The 23,133-nt window shown below is 37.2% G+C and overlaps 1 protein-coding gene across 1 annotated transcript in view; it reads right to left on the bottom strand.

Moving 5' to 3' along the window:
• LOC150095284 (laminin subunit alpha-1-like) overlaps positions 1–23,133 on the bottom strand; it is a 1,249,242-nt gene that overhangs the window by 550,935 nt on the left and 675,174 nt on the right. Inside the window, exon 37 of the mRNA XM_090410638.1 lies at positions 17,597–17,704. Within this exon, the coding sequence (XP_090266764.1) occupies positions 17,597–17,704 (108 nt within the window). The remainder of the gene's footprint in view (positions 1–17,596; positions 17,705–23,133) is intronic.

Below are 23,133 nucleotides of genomic sequence, written 5' to 3'. Positions count from 1 at the left end.
CGTTCATCATCTTCAGAACACATGGGGGAAGTGGATGCCATTGCCATGTCATGTCAGCTTGGTGTCTCTGCCTTTCGAGTACTTGTGTTATTTCCATTTGATCACGGTCATGACTTAATTTTTATTTTATGGAGCTTCCAACACTGAGATATTATGTAAGATCAATGGACATTGATTGAGTTTTCATCACATTTTATGGCTATCATTTCTGATATTCTTAGCATTGTTTCATTGTCTTGTCTGTCTATTATTATGGCCTTGTCGATTTGTGGGGTATGTTTCTTTTCAAGGGCATGAGCTGCTATTTCCCTGTACTTTGTATTCTATTTTTCTTTTTGTCATTGCATTTTTTAGTGTTTAAATGTTCTGGAATAGATTTGTTACAGTCATGGAAGTGTTCTTGTAGTCTTGCCCATAAAGACCTGATGGTAGAACCTGTGTAGGTGACCACATTTTGGCAAGGAAATTTGTAGATTACGTTGTGGTGTTCTAATATTTCTGTGTCTGTGAGATTTAGTGGGTTTTAGAAATGTTGCCAATTTTTGGTTTGTGGTGAATACCAGCTTACAGTCAGTATGTTTGAAAATGTATTTGCAGGCTTTGTATGTGTTCTGGATGTGTGGCAGTTTGATAACTTTCAGTGTTGGGAAGTTTGTTTTGGTTGTAGGGTTGTTTTGATAGGTTTTTGCTGTCCTGTTAGTGTAATTTATTAATTGTGTAGGATAGTTTCGATTTTGAAAAATCTGTGTTAATTGCTTTATTTCTGTGTTTTCTTGAAGTGTTGAAATAATTACAGTTAGTTGAAAGAAGTGTTAGTAGATGTGTTGAGATAATTACGATTAGTTGAAAACTTGTAAGCATTTATGAATTGTGACAGGATGACTGATTTTTTGACTGAATATGGATGGTATGAGTTGAAATGGAGGTAGTTGCCAATATGCATGGGTTTGTGGTATATTTTCATGGCTATTTTGTTGTTTATTCTGATTAATGTCACGTTTAGGAAATTGGTGGATTTGTCCTGTTCGGTTTCTATGGTGAATTTTAGTTTGTTGCTGTAATTGTTAAGGAACACTTGTAAGGTGGTGATGTGTGTTGGTTCTCCAGTGCATAGAATATCATCCACGTATCAGCCATAAAAGGTGATGCCGAGGGGGGGGAGGAGTGGAGTAGGAGTGATTCTATGTGTGCTAGGAACAATTCCGCTAATTGTCTGCTGATGTTTTGGCCCACAGGGAGTCCAAAAATTTGAATATACATGCTGTTGTTGAACTTAAAGAAGTTTGCTGAGATTACTAGTCTGATTAAGTTTATGATATCACCAGCTGTTAAATTTGTACAGGAATGTAGGGTGAGGTCTTCTGTGAGTGCTGTGTGTATGATGTATAATGTTCTGGGAACATCCTCATTGGTGTATAACAAAGTCGCGTCCAATAAAGTGAGGACTGTGAGATAGGGTTAGGTTAGGTTATTTATTCTTTGGAAAAGGTCATCTGTGTTTTTTACCACCTCTACTTACAATATCAAACTCTATGATAAACCAGTCAGAAAAACACACATGCAATTTACAGATGAACTAATCCAAATGGCATAAGATAACTAGTCTATCCTATTAAGTTCAAGTTATGGAAAACCAAAATTATCTGGCAGGTACTGGAAAAGACCAAAGAGACATCATTCAAATACTTGTAACCAACAAGAGTGTATATATATGTGACCATAAAACTAAATAAAAAAAATTAAAAAAAAACTTAAAACTCTTTGAAAGTCATTTGATTAAAAGAAATTGTAAAAGCACTGGAAATATTATTTAATTATACTGCTTTCAAGAAGTATACTATCCTAAAAATGAGATCTTTGGGTATGCCAGCCAGGCTGGCCGAGTGGTTAGTGTAGGCTGTGGTTTCGAATTCCACGTTGGGCATGGATGTTTGTGATTATCTGTGAAATACTGGTGGTCGACGGTAGATGGCATTGGTGTAGATGATGAAGGTAGTTGTGGTTGGTGAAGATGGAGAGTTGAAGAGGTGCCCTCCCTACTCTTCAACTTTGGACTACTTGAAGGTGTTAAGTAATAATAATAATAATAACAATCTTACACATGAGGGGGTACCTAAAAATAACCGAAATCCAAACTTGGTGTGCATGCATTTTCTAGGTATGGATGGTGCTACTAGGCATCATGAGCAATTTTGCATGCCAATCTGGCAAGTGGCATTATCCTGTGTTAACTGGTTTGTTGTTCTGACTGCTTTGATGAAATATTTCCCTTTATGGAAACCATATTAAGTAAAGAGATACCAAGAAATAATATACTTGGTTTTAAATAATAAATTACACGAATAACCACAGTAAATAACTTTAATGAAATGAGAGTACAGATATTTCATACCGAAAATAACAGTACATCATCAGTGTGAGGAAACAAGCAACTTAAAAGAACCGGATTACAAAGTACATACAGCAGTCGGTGGTTTACCAATTAAAACTGTTGTCATATGCTAGAAATTAGTATTAATAAATAATATTATTAAAAATATTATTAAACAACTATTTCTGATGGTTACATAAGATAAGAATCTCCCAAACTTTTGGGAGAGAGAGAGACAATCATTCCAATTCAGATCTGGCCCATGTAAAAGGGCTTCGCAACTTTCTTTGAAAAGGCGTTCATATTTAAACCTGCATATATGGAGAAGACGAGCTTTATCCCACTGGATATTGTGTTTAGTGTCAATACTATGTTGTGCCAGACCAGACTTTTGAGGTTTCATGTATTCGATATAATACTGATGTTCTTTAATTCTTTTTTCTACAGAAAGGCCTGTTTGTCCAATGTATGTTAGATTACATTCACATGGTATCTGGTAAATTCCAGCTAATGATAGAGATGCCTGTTTGTCTTTTGTAGATGGCAACAGATAAGAAATTTTGTTGATCAGAAAATATGTGGGAAAGAGATGATACTTCTTCAAAAGTCTATGAATTAGTTTCAAGATGCTATAAATATAAGGGATTGGAACCCTGTGATCTGTTGAAGAATCCTGAGGTGTTGGATCATAGGAGTCCATTATCTGCTGGATTTGATTAGGGTTGTAGCCATTAAATTCCAATAACATTTTTTGATAGTGAGAAGTTCTTGTTGTAAGCTTGAGGGAGAGGAGAACACCCTATGTACTCTATTAATTAAGGACTTGATAACACCAATTTTTTGAGAAGTGTGCTGAGCTGACTTTTGATGGATGTATCTGTCAGTGAAGGTAGGTTTTCAATAAACACTGGTTGATAAATTACTGGAGGCTGTGTGTGTGTTAGGCAGATGTCCAAGAATGGTAAACTACCAGCCTTTTCTTTTTCCATGGTGAACTGAATGTGTGGGTGAAGGCTATTGATCTATTGTTGGAAAGTGGTAAGTTCATTTTCAAAATGAACTTACCACTTTACCTCTCATTCATCATCAACATAACGAAACCAATGAGAGGGTTGGGAATGAATGGATGTGAACAAGGTATCTTTTAGATGGTTCAAAAATAGTTTGCCAAAGGTGGAGATAGAGGACTACCTATGGTAATTAACAATACCTTCAACACAAGTTGAAGGTATTGTTAATACCTTCAACTTGTGTATAGATCTTGTTTTTCCAGCTGAAATATCCTGATAGTATAACAAATTAAAAAAATCTTTGCAATATCAGGAGGGTAATCATCATATAGTAAATTAACAGTGTCAGATAATGGAATATTAGTAAAGAGGGAAACAACGTCAAAGTTGACTAACAAATCCGACTCTTGTATTTGAATATCCTTGAATTTTTGAAGAAAATTTGTGGAATTCTTGATGAATGATCAGTTAATAAACATGACAGCATTTAATAAACATAATAAAAATAATAAATATGGCCTCCTAAAAATTCTTTATGAATTTTTAGGAAGCAATACAAATGAGGAGTTCTTCCAAAATGAGTGCGCTAAAGATTAGATATACTTGGTTTAATCCTTTATCCACGTGTAAGCAAACAAAGTTTGCACATCAAGTATTTTCAGGACTGGGGCAATTCACATAATTAGAAGCTAATTAGAATAATAGAAGCTAATTACTTCACATCACTTACCTTAGTATCCCATAATGATATTGGCAAAGATTATAAGGGATATTAACTTAATATCCCTTAATGATATTGGCAAAGATTTGGATGGAGATATTCAGTTGTTTGCAGATGATGCAAAGTTGGGACGAACCATAAAGAGTAGTGAAGATGTTGTGGCCTTGCAAGAAGACTTGAATAGATTGAGTGATTGGGCAAGCAAATGGGGATGTGAGTTCAATGTTGCAAAATGTAAGGTTTTAAAATTTGGAAAACAAAGATGGGATGCAGAATTTATGCTTGGTGAGAATATATTGTTGGAAGTAGAGGAAATAAGAGATCTGGGAGTGATAGTGGATAAGGATCTAAAATTTAGGGGACACATCGCCAAAGGTGATGTGTCCCCTATCAAGTATTTTCAGGACTGGGGCAATTCACATAATTAGAAGCTAATTAGAATAATAGAAGCTAATTACTTCACATCACTTACCTTAGTATCCCATAATGATATTGGCAAAGATTATAAGGGATATTAACTTAATATCCCTTAATGATATTGGCAAAGATTTGGATGGAGATATTCAGTTGTTTGCAGATGATGCAAAGTTGGGACGAACCATAAAGAGTAGTGAAGATGTTGTGGCCTTGCAAGAAGACTTGAATAGATTGAGTGATTGGGCAAGCAAATGGGGATGTGAGTTCAATGTTGCAAAATGTAAGGTTTTAAAATTTGGAAAACAAAGATGGGATGCAGAATTTATGCTTGGTGAGAATATATTGTTGGAAGTAGAGGAAATAAGAGATCTGGGAGTGATAGTGGATAAGGATCTAAAATTTAGGGGACACATCGCCAAAATTGTGAAGACAACACAAAGACTTCTGGGAATGATGAGGAGGACACTGACGTGTAGAAGTAGGGAGATTCTTGTTCCATTGTATAAGGCTTTGATTAGGCCACACATGGACTATTGTGCCCAGATTTGGTCACCTGGTTTTCAGAAGGATGAAGAGATGTTGGAAAGGGTCCAAAGGCGACTGATTAAGGTAGTTTCTGACCTCTGGAATATGAGGAAAGATTGAAAAGATGTAATTTGCAGAGTCTAGTGGAGAGAAGGAAGAGGGGAGATATGATAGAGACCTACAAGTTGGTAAGGGGTTGTTATAGGATCAATGGTGGAGAAGTTCTACAGAGAATAGTGGGAGATCAGGGGAGAACCAGAGGTCATGCCTGGAAACTGTATAAAGAGGGTGTGAGTAGGGGAGTGAGAGGCAAGTTTTTTTCGTGCAGAGTTGTGAATGATTGGAATGCCTTGCCTGAGAGTGTGGTGTCTGCAAGGAGTTTGAATGTGTTTAAGACCCGGTATGATGAGATGTGTGTGAGATAAAAGGACCTCCTAGATGAGTCTTTGACTCCATGAGGTCTTGTTTAATAATAATAATGCAAAGTACATATCCTTATGGATATGTATAATGCTATGCATTATGGGAAGGGTGATTACCCAGACTAGTTTCAACCTTTATTGAGGTCTCATAAGTGAAGCCAGACCCAGTGGTGATACTAAAGTTGAAGTAATGCAGAAGTAATGCACAGTCCTGAAAATATTTCAGGCGCAAACTTTGTTTGCTTACACTTGGATAAAGGATTAAACCAAAAATGGGGACATGTTAGTTGAAGACCAACCATGATTTGGCTGACCTTTGACAAGTAGGAATGATGAAAACATCAAAAAAGTTTGCCAGGTAATTGAGGAAGATTGTCAAAAGACCATTGAACAAGTTTATGAAGAGATGAATCATGGAGATTATCCCATCAAATTTTAACAGAAGATTTGCAAATAGAATGTGTCTGCTAAATTTGTGCTTTATTTGCTCACAGAGTATCAAAAAATAAATAAAAAATTGTGTGAATGTTTACCGCTGTTTGAGGGAGCAAGTTCTTAATGACCAGAACTTTCTTTCAAAAGTTGTGACCGGGGAGTCTTGGTGCTATGGTTATCATCCAGTAACAAAACAAGGATCAAACCAATGGAAACATGCAAATTCTCCAAGACCCAAGAATTTTGAATGTCAAGCGCAATCAAACGTCGAGACAATGTTGATTTGTTTTGTTTTCTTTGTAAATAGAATTGTACACAAAGAATCTGTTACTCCTGGATAGACAGTGAACCAACATGTTTATCTCATCAATTTGAGAAAACTGCATGATAGTGTGCGAAGAAAATGGCCAGAAATGTGGAGTAGTGGAGATTGGTGGCTGCCCCACGACAATGCCCCAGCCCACATGCTTGTCTGTTCAACAGCTGTTGAACAGAAAAGTGTTGCCCGAACTCTCTCCACGTAATTATTATTCTCATGGATAAAGAAAACCATGAAAGGGCAGCAATTCATTGATGTGGATGAAGTGAAAGAAAAGTTGCTGAAGGCTATAAACAGTGTTCTAGTTGAACAGTTCCAGAACTATTTCCAGCTAGGGAAAAATATGTTGGGACAAGTACATTGATTCACATGGAGAGTACTTTGAAGGAGACCAGAATATGGTATTATAAGCTTGATAAAATTTTTTGAAAAAAAATAATTCCAGTTATTTTGGGGTACCCTCTCATATTTTCTGGATGTTTTAATCACTAATGTGAATTTTAGAGAAACATTCTAAGAACACCACCAGTACACTTAAAAATATAAGCCAAAGGCAACAAAGAAAAGATATCAATTATGATAATAAAGGAGGAATCAGGTAATGAAACCAAACAAAAAAAATTAATATTAGGAGTTATTAAGAGATAATTATCTTAAGACAACATGAAAAGAAGGAACAAGTGAAATGAGAATCATCAGCTTTGTTATTATTTTTATTATTATTATTTCTTGATCATTCCATGGAGCCAGAGACTTACTGTTCACACAAGACCTATTATTAGCTCTCCTTGAACTCATTCACCAGTGAAGCACTCACAACCTTCTCTGGCACAACCCATTCATAAGATTCACTAGCATCAACCAAAATAATAATAATCATAACAAATAAACAGATAAATAATCTAGTCCTAATGCAGTGCCATTGTTCATCACATTCTTATACCATTTTTATTATTATTATTCAAGCCTCCATGGAGTCAAAAGACTCATCGTGAGAGGGCCTTCTTAAGAAACATAAACTCTATCAAGACTCATCAAGGGGAGGTCTCCCCTAAGAAACACAAAGTCTATCATACCACTCCTTAAACTCATTGACCATTCTCGCTCTCAACACTCCATCAGGCAATGTGCATTCCATGGTTCAACCATCCTCCATGCAAAGAAACCGCTCCTCACCCTCTTGCTCACAGTTTACTTTTGTAACTTCCAGGGATGGCCTCTTGTTGTCACTCCTTCCCGCTGTTCAACCAAGTGAAAGAACTCCCCAGTGTCAACCCTGTAACCACCTCTCAACAGTTTAAAAAGTCTCAATCATATCACCTCTCCTTCTATCCACCAAACTCTGCAGTCCACATTCCCTCAGCCGATCCTCATAACTATCATTGTACAGTCCTGAAACTATCTTTGTTACTGCCTTCGTATCCTTTCCACAGATAATTCATCCCCTTCAAATCCTGGGGACAGATCTGAGAACAATAGTCCAAATCTGAGAACAATAGTCCAAGTGTGGTCCGATCAGGGTCTTATACAACGGAATGATAACTGTTTTATTTCTGCAAGTCAGCGTCCTTCTCATTATTGCAGCAATCCCCTGTGTTACCTTCACCACCTTTGCAATATGACCCCTAAATTTCAGGTTTTTATCAACCCCAGATCTCTTGTCTCCCCTACTTCCTCCAGTAACTCATCCCACAGAGTATGCAGTGTCCCATCGATGTTTCCCAAACCTCGAGACCTTACATTTTGCTGCATTAAACTGCCACTCCCATTCATTTGCCCATCTATCTAGCTTATTCAAATCCTCTTGTAGGGCTGCCGCATCTGCACTATTACTAATAATCCTTCCCAGCTTTGCATCATCTGCAAACAACTGAATATTCCCTTACAATCCACTGACAATGTCATTGATATAAAGGTTAAAAGATATAGGTCTAATAACTGAGCCTGTGGGACCCCACTTGTAACCCTCTGCTTCCTTGAAACTGCCCAATCATACGCAACTCTCTGATACCTATCGGACAGTCAATCCTGAATCCATTTGACTAACCCGACATTTAAACCCATGTGCTGCAACTTAAATACCAGCTTATCATGTGGCACCCTGTCAAAAGCCTTTGCACCAAAAAAATGGCAGTATATGCCCTTCCCTAATCAACTGCTCTTGTAACTTTATCATAAAAGGCTAGCATGTTGTTAAAACAAGAGCGCCCCCTTCACAAGTCCATGTTGACTCTCACAGATAACATTACCCTCATCTGTCCAATGCAGTATATGTTCATTATTATTATTATTACATCACACTTCCAGAGTGTCCAAAGACTCATCGAGGGAGGGCATCAACTCTACAACTCTTTGTCTCACTACTCCACCAACCTTCATCATCTAACATAAACGCCATCTACAGCCAACTACCACCACTAGTGCTTTCCCAGACAATCACAAACATCCATGCCCACGGCGGGATTCGAACCCACAGCCTTTTGGCTGGAGAGCAGATACGCTGACCACTCGGCCAACCAGGCAGGCAATGTTCATCTGAATTTTATAGCTCGGTGACCATTCATCAAGTGATAAAACCATTTCACTTTTATGGTAGAGATTTATTTACCATTATCTCAAAATTCTAGATATAATTCAAAATAAAAATTTATCCCTGTAATATTTTACAACTGGAAAACTTCCTGGCTCTGAGAAGCTTTCTTCATATTTCAATCACAATATTTTATAGCATTTGCAAACTTATACTGCTACATTCCTTGTTCACTTTATCAACTACACAAGTATACAATTTTATGTGCTTTAGTGAACAAATTTATTTTTAAATATTCAGCCCAGATCTGCAACATGTATATTCTGAATATACATAAATAATTATGTACTATATTGCATTTTTAATAAGGGAAAAAAAAAAAATAAGCTGCTGATGAAATTCGCACTAAACACCAGGTTGCAGCCGGGATTTTTTTTTTTTTTTAGTGTGTGAGTATTGAAGGGAGGGAAATAGGGTATGAATTTCTTCAAAAAAGTTACTTGAATTTTATACAACAACAACAACAAAAAATAATAATAATACAATTCTTTTAAACTTTTATGGATTTGAGATCACATGACATTAATCAAATACTGTTGTGCAATTTCCAGTGCCAAAATACATATATGTACCACTATGGTAAGATGCATAGGATTACTGGATTGCACCTAAATTTATACAAAGGTAAACCACTTGTTCTCTCCATTCCTGCCATGTGTTGAAAAAAGTCTTTTGGTCAATCCTATAAATACCTCTTTGATAACCCCATTGATGTTTATATCATGTCTCATATCAGCTAGTTTTTGAAGCATATGGCTCTCAATATATCATAGGAAGAATTATATAGACCAGCCACAATTTTGGTCATATGCCTCTAGATCCCCTTCACCATTTCTTCATTCCCACAGAATCCAGGTGACAAGATCTGCAAGCAGTGTTCAGGACCTTATAAAGGAGAATAATAATCTCCCTATCCCTGCTTAGCAGTGTGTTCTTCAAAAACGATATGATGTTTTGGTTCCCTTTGCAACATACCCTCTAAACTTCAATTCCCTGTCCACAATCACACTCTCAAATCCCGGGTCACATAAATTGCCTGCAGTTCAGTTTCATTGATATAGTACATAACATTAAATATCTCCATCTAAAAATGTAAGACCTTACATATTGCCTATTTGCTATTGTCCATATCACTGGTACATTTAAACCATCCTGCAGATCACTACATCATCTTGACTGCAACTCTTCTTAGCTTCCATCATCAGCAAACGACTGAACATTTCCTCTTAAATCATCTCCTTTATTTCCTCCTTTATTGCTTGAGATAATGTACCATTTGCAGCAGCTTTTCTCTTAGCACTTTGCCATATGCATTTTCCAGATCTACAGTACTCAAATACTTTCTTTTATGCTTACACGGTGATCAGAATACGTTTTGGAAAATTATGGAGACAACTACCGTGTTTGAGTAAAACTTTAGTTCAATATAAACTAAAATCAACACTTGACATTTCAATCTTTATATTAAGATCATCTAGAATGTAGATGTTTTTCTCTGTATTCTGAATTAAGATCATCTAGAATGCAAACCATGTAGATTGTAGATCATCTACAATCTACATGGTTTGCTAAAGTTACTGACCAACCATTACAACACTTATTAGCATGATCTCTGGTGGAAAAAAAAAAAAAAAACCTTTACTACATCAACACTAGAGTCCTATTATTATCGATTGGTTACAAAATTACATTGGGCTGGAGAGCAGCATGTTTATATGTGTGTGCGTGTGTGTGTGTTAAAAACATGATTATACATATAAATTTCAACCAGTTGGTATGGAATAGTTTCCAACACTAGCTGAAGGATGCTTAAAGTCCTAAAAGATGCTAGATACTAAGTATATTAAGTAGGCTGAATATGTGCCATCCAGATTCTTGGAATGTTCATGCCACCATTATCGTTGATATTAGGGTGGTTAATCAGAATTTCATAGGTTTCTTTAAATTTTCTTTCATACCAGGTTTTTGTATGATATAAAGAGCGGGTACTTTTCCAATCAACTTGGTGTAAGGTGTTGAGAGCATGTCTGAGAGTCCTGCTTCACATTAATATTTAATGTGTTTTTAAAAGACACATTAAATATAACAATTTTGGTGAAGCATGCCTCTCAGACCACAAGAAGCATACAGAACCTTTTAAAAGAACTTGAGTTTGCAGAACTTTTAAAAGTAAGTACCATGTGGAAATAGCTCGCATTAAAGAGACAAAGAAAACAAAAACAGATGAGATCATATTGGTGAAACAGGTGAGATATTAAGTATAGAATGTTATATTCATGCAGTAACAATCAAGGAAAGAAAGGAGTAGTGATAGCATTCAACACCAAAAATGAAGATAAATTTCTTGATTGGAAAGCATTTTCAAGTAGAGTTAAGTGGGCAAACTTAAAATGGGGAAATGAACAATGAAACATATTTGTGCTTATGGTGCCACAGAGGGGTCTCCTAAGGAAGAAGTGCAGGAATTTTTTGAGTCACTAGGGCAGGCAGCTGATATAAAGAAATTGTAAAAAGTGGTATTGCTGGAGATCTAAACAGCAAACTAAGACATGAATCCCACCAACCATACAGAAATGTTTGGGGAAAATTTGGAGAAAAGGCAAGGCTAATAATAATCATAACTATATTCTGGATTTCTGCTAAGGATACGGACTAGTCATTTCTAACACTATTTTATAACATCAAGATGTGCATAAGTAAACACAAAGAGAGAAGATCAAAGAAATAACAAAAGCCTCATTGACTATGTCATTATTGATACTGATACCTTCATGCTCATTCAGGATAAAAGAGTGTACACAGGATTGATGGTCACTGGAAGTGACCATAACTTAGTCCTATGTAGGATAAAAATGAATATCACATTGAAAAGAAGTATATAAGAAAGTTTTAAAAAGAATTAACAGATGAGCAGCTTTTACTATGGACTCAACTGTATAGGCATTACTAAACAAAAAATAAAACTTTGAAAACAAGAACCAAAGATCAGAGTCTTAGCTCCAAATTCTGAAGACATTGATTCAGCTAGGGAGAAGATATATGGTGAATGCATTTGCAAGAAATTAGCATTTCTAATAGAAAAATAAGGTCAGGGTGAATACAAAAAGAACATTGGACAAGAAAGAAAGCATACTGAAAGTTCCTAGCAAATTAAAAAGCAGATAATCTAAAAGAATACAGAGAAAAATGTACATGAGCTATGCTATGTATACAAGTTGCTAAACAAAAATTATGGGAAGTCTTTGTTAAAAAACCAGTGCCTTGGAAGCGTAATTGGAAGAATGATGTTGTGCTCATTGGTTAGAAAGGCCCTAATTTCAATTCTCGTTGTGATGAGAGGATCTATACATATGTTTTTTTTTTTTTTTTTTAATTGAAGGTGAGTTAGCTAATCTCATATGGAGGTAGCAGGGTTTTTTCTACAGAAACTTCAGTTTTCATCCCACAAACAGGGCCATCACAACACATGCAATTTAGAAACAAAAAATACTGTTGGTGGTGGTCATGAGTGATAGATGGCTTCGATAGTGTTGTGTGTGTGGCAGGAGAATTAAGTGGTAGGTGAGATGGGCAGATGTATGTAGCGGAGTGAAGTAGAGTAACCTCCTGTGATGAGTCAGTCCTTAGACTCCTTGTAGGTATCACATAATAATAATAATTATTATTATATTAACAATATTGAACAGTCACCTCCATGGAGTCCAAAGACTAATCACAGGAGACCAAACCATTTGCACAATCTATCATACCTCTCCTTTGAATCCATTAACAGACAAAGCACTCACATCTAACTCTGGCAACCCATTCCATCCATTCACCACTCTTCATAATCTCGTCCTCACAAACCTATTAACCAAACCCTTTACTCAACTTCCAGGGATGACCTCTTGTTCTGCACCCTCTAGCCAAGTGCCAAAACAGTTCCTCTCAATCAATCTTATAAAATCATATTTTTTTCCTATAATCCAACTTTTGCAGTCCACACACTCTCAGTCTCTTCTCATTGGGAACATGCCACAGATCACACCATCATGGTTACCCGATTCTGAATTGTTTTCATTAATTCCTTATCCCCCAAGAAATCCAGGAGAAGACTTGAGGACAGTAATCCAGATGTGGACATATCAAGACCTTATAAAGAGAAATAACAACTTCTTGATCTCTACTTGTTGTATTCTTCAACAGCTAAGTAATCTTTTGAGCTACATTAACAACCTTAGAAATATGCCCTCTAAACTTCAACCTTCTGTTTAGCACCCTTAAATCTCTAGCTTCATGTCTTTCCTGGAGCATAGCTCCATCAATGTGGTACACAGCTTGTAATCAATTTATCCCGAAATGTAACTTTACATTTATCTGCAATAAACTGATACCCTTCATCTTTTGCTCATACAGCCTATTTAAACTGTCCTGCATGTTCTCCACATTTGCCTTGATTAACTATTAGTCTAACATCATTAGCAAACAACTGAATATTTCCTATATTATTTGTGTACAAATTAAACAGTAGTGATCCCCCACACTAAACCTTTTGCCACACCACTAGTGACCTGTTTTTGCCTTGATTCTGCCCCTCTATATGCCACTTTTTGATATCTCTCCAGCAGCCACCCTCTTATTTACTTAACGAGAATCATATCCATCTCCATTTATTCTAATTTGCATAACAGAGTTCTATATGGTATTTTGTCAAATGCCTTTGCAAAATCTAGCGAATTATCGTGTAGCCATTTCCTTTATCCAACCCTGCTGTTACTCTAATATAAAAAGACAATAAATTACTAAGGCATGAGCGAAACTTCACCTCATACAGTATCATATTATTATCTACTCATTCAATCTCTTTTTTGGCCAATTTTTCCAGTACTTCCATTGGCTCACACCTCTCACACTCCCACCAATCTCACCTAAGATACTGAGAGGTCTATAATCTGCTATCATTGTCTTAGAACCTCAATTATACAAGGGTATTATTTTGCCCTCTTTCCGCTCCCTTAGAACTCTACCAGGACTGAGACTTAAACTAAAGAGCCTAGTAAAGGGCATTGCCAGTTCCCTTACACATTCCCGCAAAACCCTAGCTAATATTCCATTTAATCCTACAGCTATATTTACACTGAGATTCTACAAAAACGTAAGAACCTCCAATTCATCCACCTCTGTTCCCACATTAGTGTCTGTTGTATATGTTTAAGCAGTAACCTCACTATGATGATATACCACTGCAAAGTGATCACTCAGTAACTAGACTATTTTATCTGCTTCCATCTTCTCATGACCGTCATCACTCATTAAGATTAATGTTCCATAGTCATTCTGTCTCTTATTTGTCATATAATGAAAGAACTCTTTGGGATTTCCTTTAGCTTGCTCAGCTAGATTCTTTTCATAATCTAAATTTGCTTTCCTTGCCAAGCTTGTTATTTCTCTTGCCTGAGCCTTGTACTGTCCTTCAGTTTGCTGGTTGCCTTTCTCTTTATATATACCCTCCACAGCATTTTCTTCTTCTGCAGCTCATGCTTAATGATATTACTCATTCATCTAACTCCTACCTGATTAACCCTACTCATTTTAGGTATACAATTTAATACTACTTCCTATAGAGGAACCTTAACTACCTCCCAATTATTATCACTATTAACAGCCTTGCCCTGTAGTGTTTTATGCCACGGCACAGATTAGGCATCTTCCTAAGTTTTTCATAATTGCCTGCCTTGTAGTTCCTCATATACCTCTTTTTGATAGAATATTCCTCATGTTCTACAATATCCCGAATCAAGACTGCATGGTCACTTTCACTAATCGGAGGCAATGTGGTCAACTTTTTTATGGATAGGCTCTTCTGATCCTATGACCAGGTCCAATAATCTCACACCACTAGTCTCCTCCATCACATGATGCTTCAAGTCATTATCTCTGAGTAGGTGTATAAATTCTATTTCATTCCTGCCATGTGATCCTGTCTTCCATGCAGTATATACTTCATAGTTGAAGTTACCCATAATAATCACTTAACCTGTACTCATTGTACTAATTTGGTGATGCACGTCTTCCAGATCATCTATGAAACTCCCTGGCCTATAGCAACAACAAAGTGTATATTTTGTGTTACTGGCCTTAATCTCACACTAGACGGCTTCAAATGAACAGCCACTCCCCCACCCTCAATCTCCTATTATTTTTGGTTGAAATTCATCTGCTATCATCAGCAGTACTCCTCCCCCCATCCTATCTTCTCTGAAAATACTAAACCTTTTACATTCTATCTCTGTACCTACATCATCTGCTGGTAGCCGAGTCTCACTAGTGCCTATAACTTTTGGTCAAGTTGCACTAACCAATGCCAAAAACTCTTTCCTCTTGTTCCTGATACGTCTGGCATTAGTATATAGAAACTGAAGATCCCTTCATTCTCTTGTCCACCTTTACTTTCTAAATTGACTATCCTATTTATTTTCTGAATTGACTATCCTATTCAATATTTTTGCTTAAGAGACTAGATACCTCACTTGGTCATTCTGACACTCACTCGCTTAATCGGTGGTTTCACACAAACTAACATGGTACAGTCCTGAAACCATCTTTATCTGCCTTTGTAACCTTTCCACAGTTAATTTATCCCCTTCAAATCCTGGGGCCCAAATTTGAGAACAATAGACTCTGATCAGAGATTCATACAATGGAATGATAACCCTTTTATCTCTGCAGGTCAGTGTCCTTCTCATTATTGAAGCAATCACCTGTGTTACCTTCACCACCTTTGCAATATGTCCTCTAAATTTCAGGTTTCTATCAATCATCAACCTCAGATCGCATGTCTCCCCTAATTCCTCCAGTATAACTCCTCCCATAGAATATGCAGTGCCCCATCGATGTTTCCCAAACCTCAAGACTTTACATTTAGCTGCATTAAACTGATACTCGCATTCATTTGCCCATCTATCTAACTTATTCAAATCCTCTTGCAGGGCTACCACATCTGCACTATTACTAATAATAATTCCCAGCTTCGCATCATCCGCAAACAACTGAATATCCCCTTGCAATCCACTGGCAATGTCATTGATATAAAGATTAAAAGATATAAGTCCAAGTACTGAGCCCTGTGGGACCCCACTTGTAATCCTCTGCTTCCTTGATACTGTCCCACCATACACAACTCTCTGATACCTATCAGACAGCCAATCCTGAATCCATTTGACTAGCCCGGCATTTAAACCCATGTGCTGCAACTTAAATACCAGCTTATCATGTAGCACCCTGTCAAAAGCCTTTGCAAAATCCAAAAAAACGGCAGTATATGCCCTTCCCTAATCAACTGCTCTTGTAACTTTATCATAAAAGGCTAGCATATTACTAAAACAAGAGCACCCCTTCACAAATCCCTGTTGACTCTCACAGATAACATTACCCTCATCTGCCCAATGCTGTATATGGTCGCGCACTACTTTCTCCAAGATATTAATAACTACTGAGACATGCAAACTGCCCTATAATTAGACACTTCCAGTCTGTTACCACCCTTATGCAGTGGCACTATCTTACTTTCCTTCCATTCCATGGGCACCTTTCCTGCAGCTAGACTTTCATTGAAAAGCCAGGTCAAAGGCACTTTTGAGTTCCCTAGCACATTCTCTCAAAACTCATGATGAAATACCATGCAGTCCCACAGCTTTACTGACATCCAGAGTACTCAGAGTTTGAAACACATTCTCCTCCTGTACCTTTAAAGCTAGAACCTGCCCTATCCCTCTAGTATTAAAACTGACTCCTCCAGGACGAAATACTCCAATAAAGTGTTTATTGAACAATTCCACTATGTCCTCTGCATCAGTCTATTCCCATTTTTATCCTGCAATATCATTCTTCCACAGCCATTTCTCCTCCTACTGGCCACATAGTAAAAATTTCCTAGGATTTTCTTTGGATCTTAGGGCCAATCTCCTCTCATATTCCAGTTTCACATTCCTTACCATACTAGTCACTCTTCTGGCCTGTGTCTTATATTCCTCATGCATCTTCTCTTCACTCTCCTTATATCTCTTCCATAGCCTCTTTTTCGCATGCAATTTCTGCTTAATATTGTTTGTCATCCACTTACTCCAAATTGTGTCCTCTTCTTCACTCGTGGTATACAACTTACCATTGCTGCTAACAAATGTTCTTTCACAATTTTCACGCTCTAATGATATCCCGGCCTTCCAATTCCTCCATCCATGAAACTTCCCCAAGTTGACATCTTACACTATTATAATTACCTGCCTTATAATTCCACATGCGTTCCCATCTCTTTGATACTCCTGCATGTCTATTCATTTTCCAAGTCAAAACCATATGGTCACTCTCTCCAACTGGTGGGGGAGATGTCATCTCAGTTATTATCAACTCTTCTGATGCTATAACCAAATCCAAAACTCTCGAACCTCTTGTTCCCTCTATTACATGTTGCCTAAGACATTTTTCCCTCAAGAATTCTAGAAATTCCATTCCCTTATTGCTACATGCATCTTCCTCTCCCCAATTTATACTACTGTAGTTAAAATCTCCCATACCAATCATTCTTGTTGATGAGTCTTTGGACTCCCTAGAGGTGTCACATAATAATAATAATTATTATAATTATTATTATTATTATTATTATTATTATTATTATTATTATTATTCAAAATGTATTTTTTTTCCACATCAAATCTGATAATAAATTAAAAATTTTAGCATAAGCATTTTGTCATAATTGAAAGAAAACTAACACTCAGATATTCACTATACAATCAAGAAGTACTTACTTTTAAATAAAGGATATCGGCTAATGTTTCCAAATTGAAATACGAGGCAAAATTATTCAAACCTTCATGACCATGTTTTAAAGTTCTGGTGTAAGTATCAATTTTTTCCTAGAACAAAAATGTATAATCATAAGTTTTGAATATTAATTCAATTATGATTTAAGAGGTGAATTTTTATTCACTCATGTAAGAATAAAGTGAACACTATACATAAATTTTCCCACTGGAGAATGAATCACATTTACATTACTTGCATGAGGAACCCAGCCAGCAGTCTCTAACATAACTCTGTTCACCATTTAGAATTACAGATAAAAAAGTCAGATATCCAACCTTAACTCAAAATAAAAATTGAACTAAGAATTCCAGTAAATTTATATTAAAATGATAAATTAAAATTCAATCAAACACACAATAATATTCAAGTTCATATATTTTCTTTGCCCTTAAATTTCTTAATAATTTTTTAATAATTATAATTGTTTATTGTAATTATAATTGTTTCTGGGGTTGTTTAATGGTCGAAGCTCAGTAACTGGGAGGAGTCCTATGCAGATTCTTTAAGGAATGCAGAGAACTGACAGTTGTACCAGACCTAATGCCCAATCCACACCATCTGGTGGCACATTCCATTAACAGGTATCTACGTGGATACTGAACAAATGAAGATGTGCTAGTGATTTGGAATTCAGCCTGCCAAACTGTATTTGTATTGATTATTATTATTATTATTATTATTATTATTCAGGCCTCCATGAAGTCAAAAGACTCATTGGCGGAGGTCCTTCCTAAGAAACACAAAGTCTATCAAGACTAATCGAGGGGAGGTCCCCCCCTAAGAAACACAGAGTCTATCATATCACTCCTTGAACTCATTGACCGTTCTCACTTTCACCACTCCATCAGGCAATGCATTCCATGGTTCAACCACTCTCCATGCAAAGAAACCACTCCTGACCCACTTGCTCGCAGTTTCCATTTGTAACTTCCAGGGATGGCCTCTTGTCATCACTCCTTCCTGCTGTTCAACCAAGTGAAAGAACTCCCTACCTCTCAACAGTTTAAAAGTCTCAATCATATCACCTCTCCTTCTTCTATCCACCAAACTCTGCAGTCTACATTCCCTCAGCCAATCCTCATAACTATCATTGTACAGTCCTGAAACCATCTTTGTTATCTGCCTTTGTACCCTTTCCATAGTTAATTTATCCCCTTCAAATCCTGTTGACCAAATCTGAGAACAGTAGTCCAAGTGTGGTCTGATCAGGGTCTTATACAATGGAATGATAACTGTTTTTATCTCTGCAGGTCAGGGTCCTTCTCATTATTGCAGCAATCCTCTGTGTTACCTTCACCACCTTTGCAATGTGTCCCTTAAATTTCTGGTTTCCATCAATCATCAAGCCCAGATCTCTTGTCTCTCCTACTTCCTTCAGTATAACTCCTACCATAGAGTATGCAGTGTCCCATCGATGTTTCCCAAATCTAATGACCTTACATTTTGCTGCATTAAACCGACATCCCCCATTCACTTGCCCTTCTATCTAGCTTATTAAAATCCTCTTGCAGGGCTGCCGAATCTGCACTATTACTAATAATCCTTCACAGCCTCACATCATCTGCAAACAACTGAATATCCCCTTGCAATCCACTGACAATGTCATTGATATTAAGGTTAAACAATATAGGTCCCAGTAGTGACTCCTGTGGAAGCCCACTTGTAACCTTCTGCCTCTTTGATATTGCTCCACCATACACAACTCTCTGATACCTATCAGACAGCCAATCCTGAATCCAGTTCACCAATCTGACATCCAGACCCATGTGATGCAACTTAAATATCAGCTTATCATGTGGCAACCTTTCAAATGCCTTTGCTAAGTCTAAGAAAATTGCAGTATATGCCTTTGCTAAGTCTAAGAAAATTGCAGTATATGCCTTTCCCTCATCAATTGTTCTTGTAACTTTATCATAAAAGGCTAGTATATTGCTAAAACAAGAGCACCCCTTCATAAATCCATTTTGACTCTCACAGATAACATTACCCTCATCTGAACAATGTGGTATACGGTCCTTCACTACTTTCTTGAAGATCTTACTAACTACTTATGACACACAAACTGGCCTATAATTAGACACTTCCAGTCTGCTACCGCCCTTATGCAATGGCACTATCTTACCATCCTTCCATTCCCTGGGCACCTTTCCAGCAGCCAGACTTTCATTGAAAAGCCAAGTCAAAGGCACTATCAGTTCCCCAGCATATTCTCTCAAAACTAGTGGTGAAATACTATCCAGTCCCACAGCTTTACTGACATCCAGAGTACTCAGTATTTGAAACACACTCTCCTCCTGTACCTCTAAACCTTGAATCTGCCCTAGCCTCTAGCATTAAAACTGACTCCTCCAGGATGAAATACTCCAATAAAGTGTTCATTGAATAATTCTACTATGTCTGCTGCATCAGTCACTCTATCCCCATTTTTATTCCACAATATCATTCTTCCACAGTCATTTCTCCTCCTACTGGCCATATATCTAAAAAATTCCCTAGGATTTTCTTTGGATCTTAGGGCTAATCTCCTCTCACATTCCAGTTTCACCTTCCTTACCATACTAGTCACTCTTCTGGCCTGTGTCTTATACGCTTCATGCATCCTCTCTTCACCTGTCTCCTTATATCTCTTCCACAGCCTCTTTTTTGCATGCAATTGCTGTTTAATATTGTTTGTCATCCAGTTTACTCCAAATTGCGTCCTCTTCTTCACTCGTGGTATTCAACTTACCATTGCTGCTAACAAATGTTCTTTCACAACTTGCCACGCACTAATGATATCCCGGCCTTCCAATTCCTCCCTCCATAAAACTTCCCCAAGTTGACGTCTCACACTATTATAATCACCTGCTTTATAATTCCACATACTTTCCTGTCTCTTTGATACTCCTGCATGTCTATTCATTTTTCAAGTCAAAACCATATGGTCACTCTCTCCAACTGGTGGGAGAGATGTCATCTCAGTTATTATCAACTCTTCTGATGCTATAACCAAATCCAAAACTCTTGAACCTCTTGTTCCCTCTATTACATGTTGCCTAAGACATTTGTCCATCAAGAATTCTTGAAATTCCATGCCCTTATTGCTATATGCATCTTCCTCTCCCAGTTTATACTACTGTAGTTAAAATCTCCCATAACAATCATTCTTCTTGCACTTGCCAAACTCAACTGTATAAACATTTCCTGGTCCCTGACCTCTGTACTGCTGGGTCTGTAGCAACACCCCACTAAATATCCTGTCTTGCCCACCTGTACCTCACACTATATGCTTTCAAAATCATTAATGTCACTGCCTTCCAAAGTCTCCACTCTTAGAGGACATAGGTCGTCACTTATTATAAGCAGTACTCTACCACCATACTTTCCCTTCCTATCCTGGCGAAAAATGCTATACCTAGCGACTTCTATTCCTGTTATTATATCCTCTTCTGTCAACCACGTCTCAGTGATCCCAATAATTTTTGGCCAGGCTGATGCTATCTGCACCACCAATTCCTCTCCATTATTCTGGATACTCCTGGCGTTAGTATATAGCATATAAATGCCATTGTTTCTATAGCCAGCATTATCCCCTCTAGACTCCACTGGGTTCAGTGTTACCTGATGTCATCTCCCTTCTCCCAAGTACCCATTCCCACAAGAGGTCACCCCTGCTACCATCCTCCCTGGGACACACTGACTTTTTCAGAACAGGAATCTCTCCAGATGCCTACGTCCTTCATCATGCAAATGTGAGTGGTCTCTTGCATACAATTCTTCTCTGTCCTCAAACGCACTCCAAGCATCCACATATTCCAGTCCTCTCTTGTCATACATTCTAACTATTATGTCATTCAATATTACCGCTCTTCTGCTCAATTCATCATTATCATACCTAGGCAACACACACAGTATCTTTCCTCTCTGTGTCTTCTTTCATACCACCTCAAGCAAGAATCTCATATCTCTCGCTGCTCTATTTACACCACCACTCAAGTCATTTGTTCCCACCATCACAATCATCTCATCCACCCTTTCACCTCTCTTAACTGCCAAAGCAACCCTTTCTATCGTTCCTACTGGCAAACACTCCTCACGATGTAAATTGATGTAAACCAAAATAAAACGATGGTAGAATATGACAGAATTTCATGTCTACTGTAGGGTTAAACAAGCTACTTTTGTCAGTGAACTGGGGAAACAGCAAAAAAGTAAATACTGAAAAAAAAAATAAAATAAATAAAATAAATTTCAATTCAACATAAGCATAGTTCAAGATTGCCAACATTAAAGCAGCAAGCATCAGTGGTAAAGAAATGGAATTATTCAAAGTAGCCAAATACAGTATAAATATATTATTATTATTATATAAGTACCAAACTGCATCCTGATTGTCCAATGTATTTACACCTTAATTATGTCACATCTTAATAAACGTAACACCTACCAAAAAAAAAAGAAGCCCAAAACAGGTGAGATTCTTCTAAGTATAAATAAAATAATGATAGATTATATATCAATGATATTCAGACAATAAAGTTCATAGAAAAGAAGGAGTTTTCTATAGTATTCAACTCTAAATATGAGTATAATCTTGAATGGCAGGCAGTATCAAGTAGAGTGATGGGAAAAGGGGAACGTTGGTCCTTACTGGAGATCTAAACAGCAGAGTAGGAAATTATTATTACTGTTATCAACAGACTTGCATGGAGTCAAGAGACTCATCAAGGGAGGTTCCACTCTCACATACACAGATCATTGTATCTTCACTTAAATGCATTCACCGTATGCACTCACTACATGCTCAGGCAATGCATTCCAATCACCCATCATTTGTCATGCAAAAACTCTACTCCTCACCTCCGTGCTTACACTCACCTTAAATAGCTTCAAGGTATAGTCTCTCTTTCTCTCCCTGTCTCCAGATATTGTATGAAAAATCTCATTAATCCTAATCTGGTAATTACCCCTTACCAACTTATATGCCTCGATCATGTCTCCTCTCTTCCTTATATCCACTACATTCTGTAATTTGCATTCTCTCAATTTTTCCTCATATTCCAGAGAGCAGAAGCCAACTTAATCAATCATCTCTGGACCTTCCCCAAAATCTCATCATCCTTTTGAAAACCGGGTGACAAAATCTGTGCACAGTAATCCATATGCACCTTGATCAATGTGTTGTACAATGGAATCAAAACATCCTTACTTCTACACATCAGGGTTCTCCATATCATTCCCATAATCTGCTGTGTTGTCTTCACAATTTTAGTATAATGTCCATGAAATTTCAAGTTTATATCCACCACAACCCCCAAATCCTTCATCTCCTCCAAAATATCCCCACCAATTCTATACTCTGCATCCATCTTTGCTTCCTGAACTTTAAAACCTTACACTTTGTAACATTAAACTGATATCCCCCCCATACCCTCACCTATTCAGTCTATTTAAGGTCCTCCTGCAAGGCTACAACATCTGCTCTACTTCTCATAACTCT

The sequence above is a fragment of the Typopeltis vanoorti genome, chromosome 20 (genome assembly GCF_054136105.1).
Source record: "Typopeltis vanoorti isolate ZY-2024b chromosome 20, IOZ_Tvanoo_1.0, whole genome shotgun sequence".
NCBI classification, from domain to species: domain Eukaryota; kingdom Metazoa; phylum Arthropoda; class Arachnida; order Uropygi; family Thelyphonidae; genus Typopeltis; species Typopeltis vanoorti.
The sequence above is the reverse complement of the archived record's forward strand: the minus strand, read 5'-3'. Positions and strand labels throughout refer to the sequence as shown.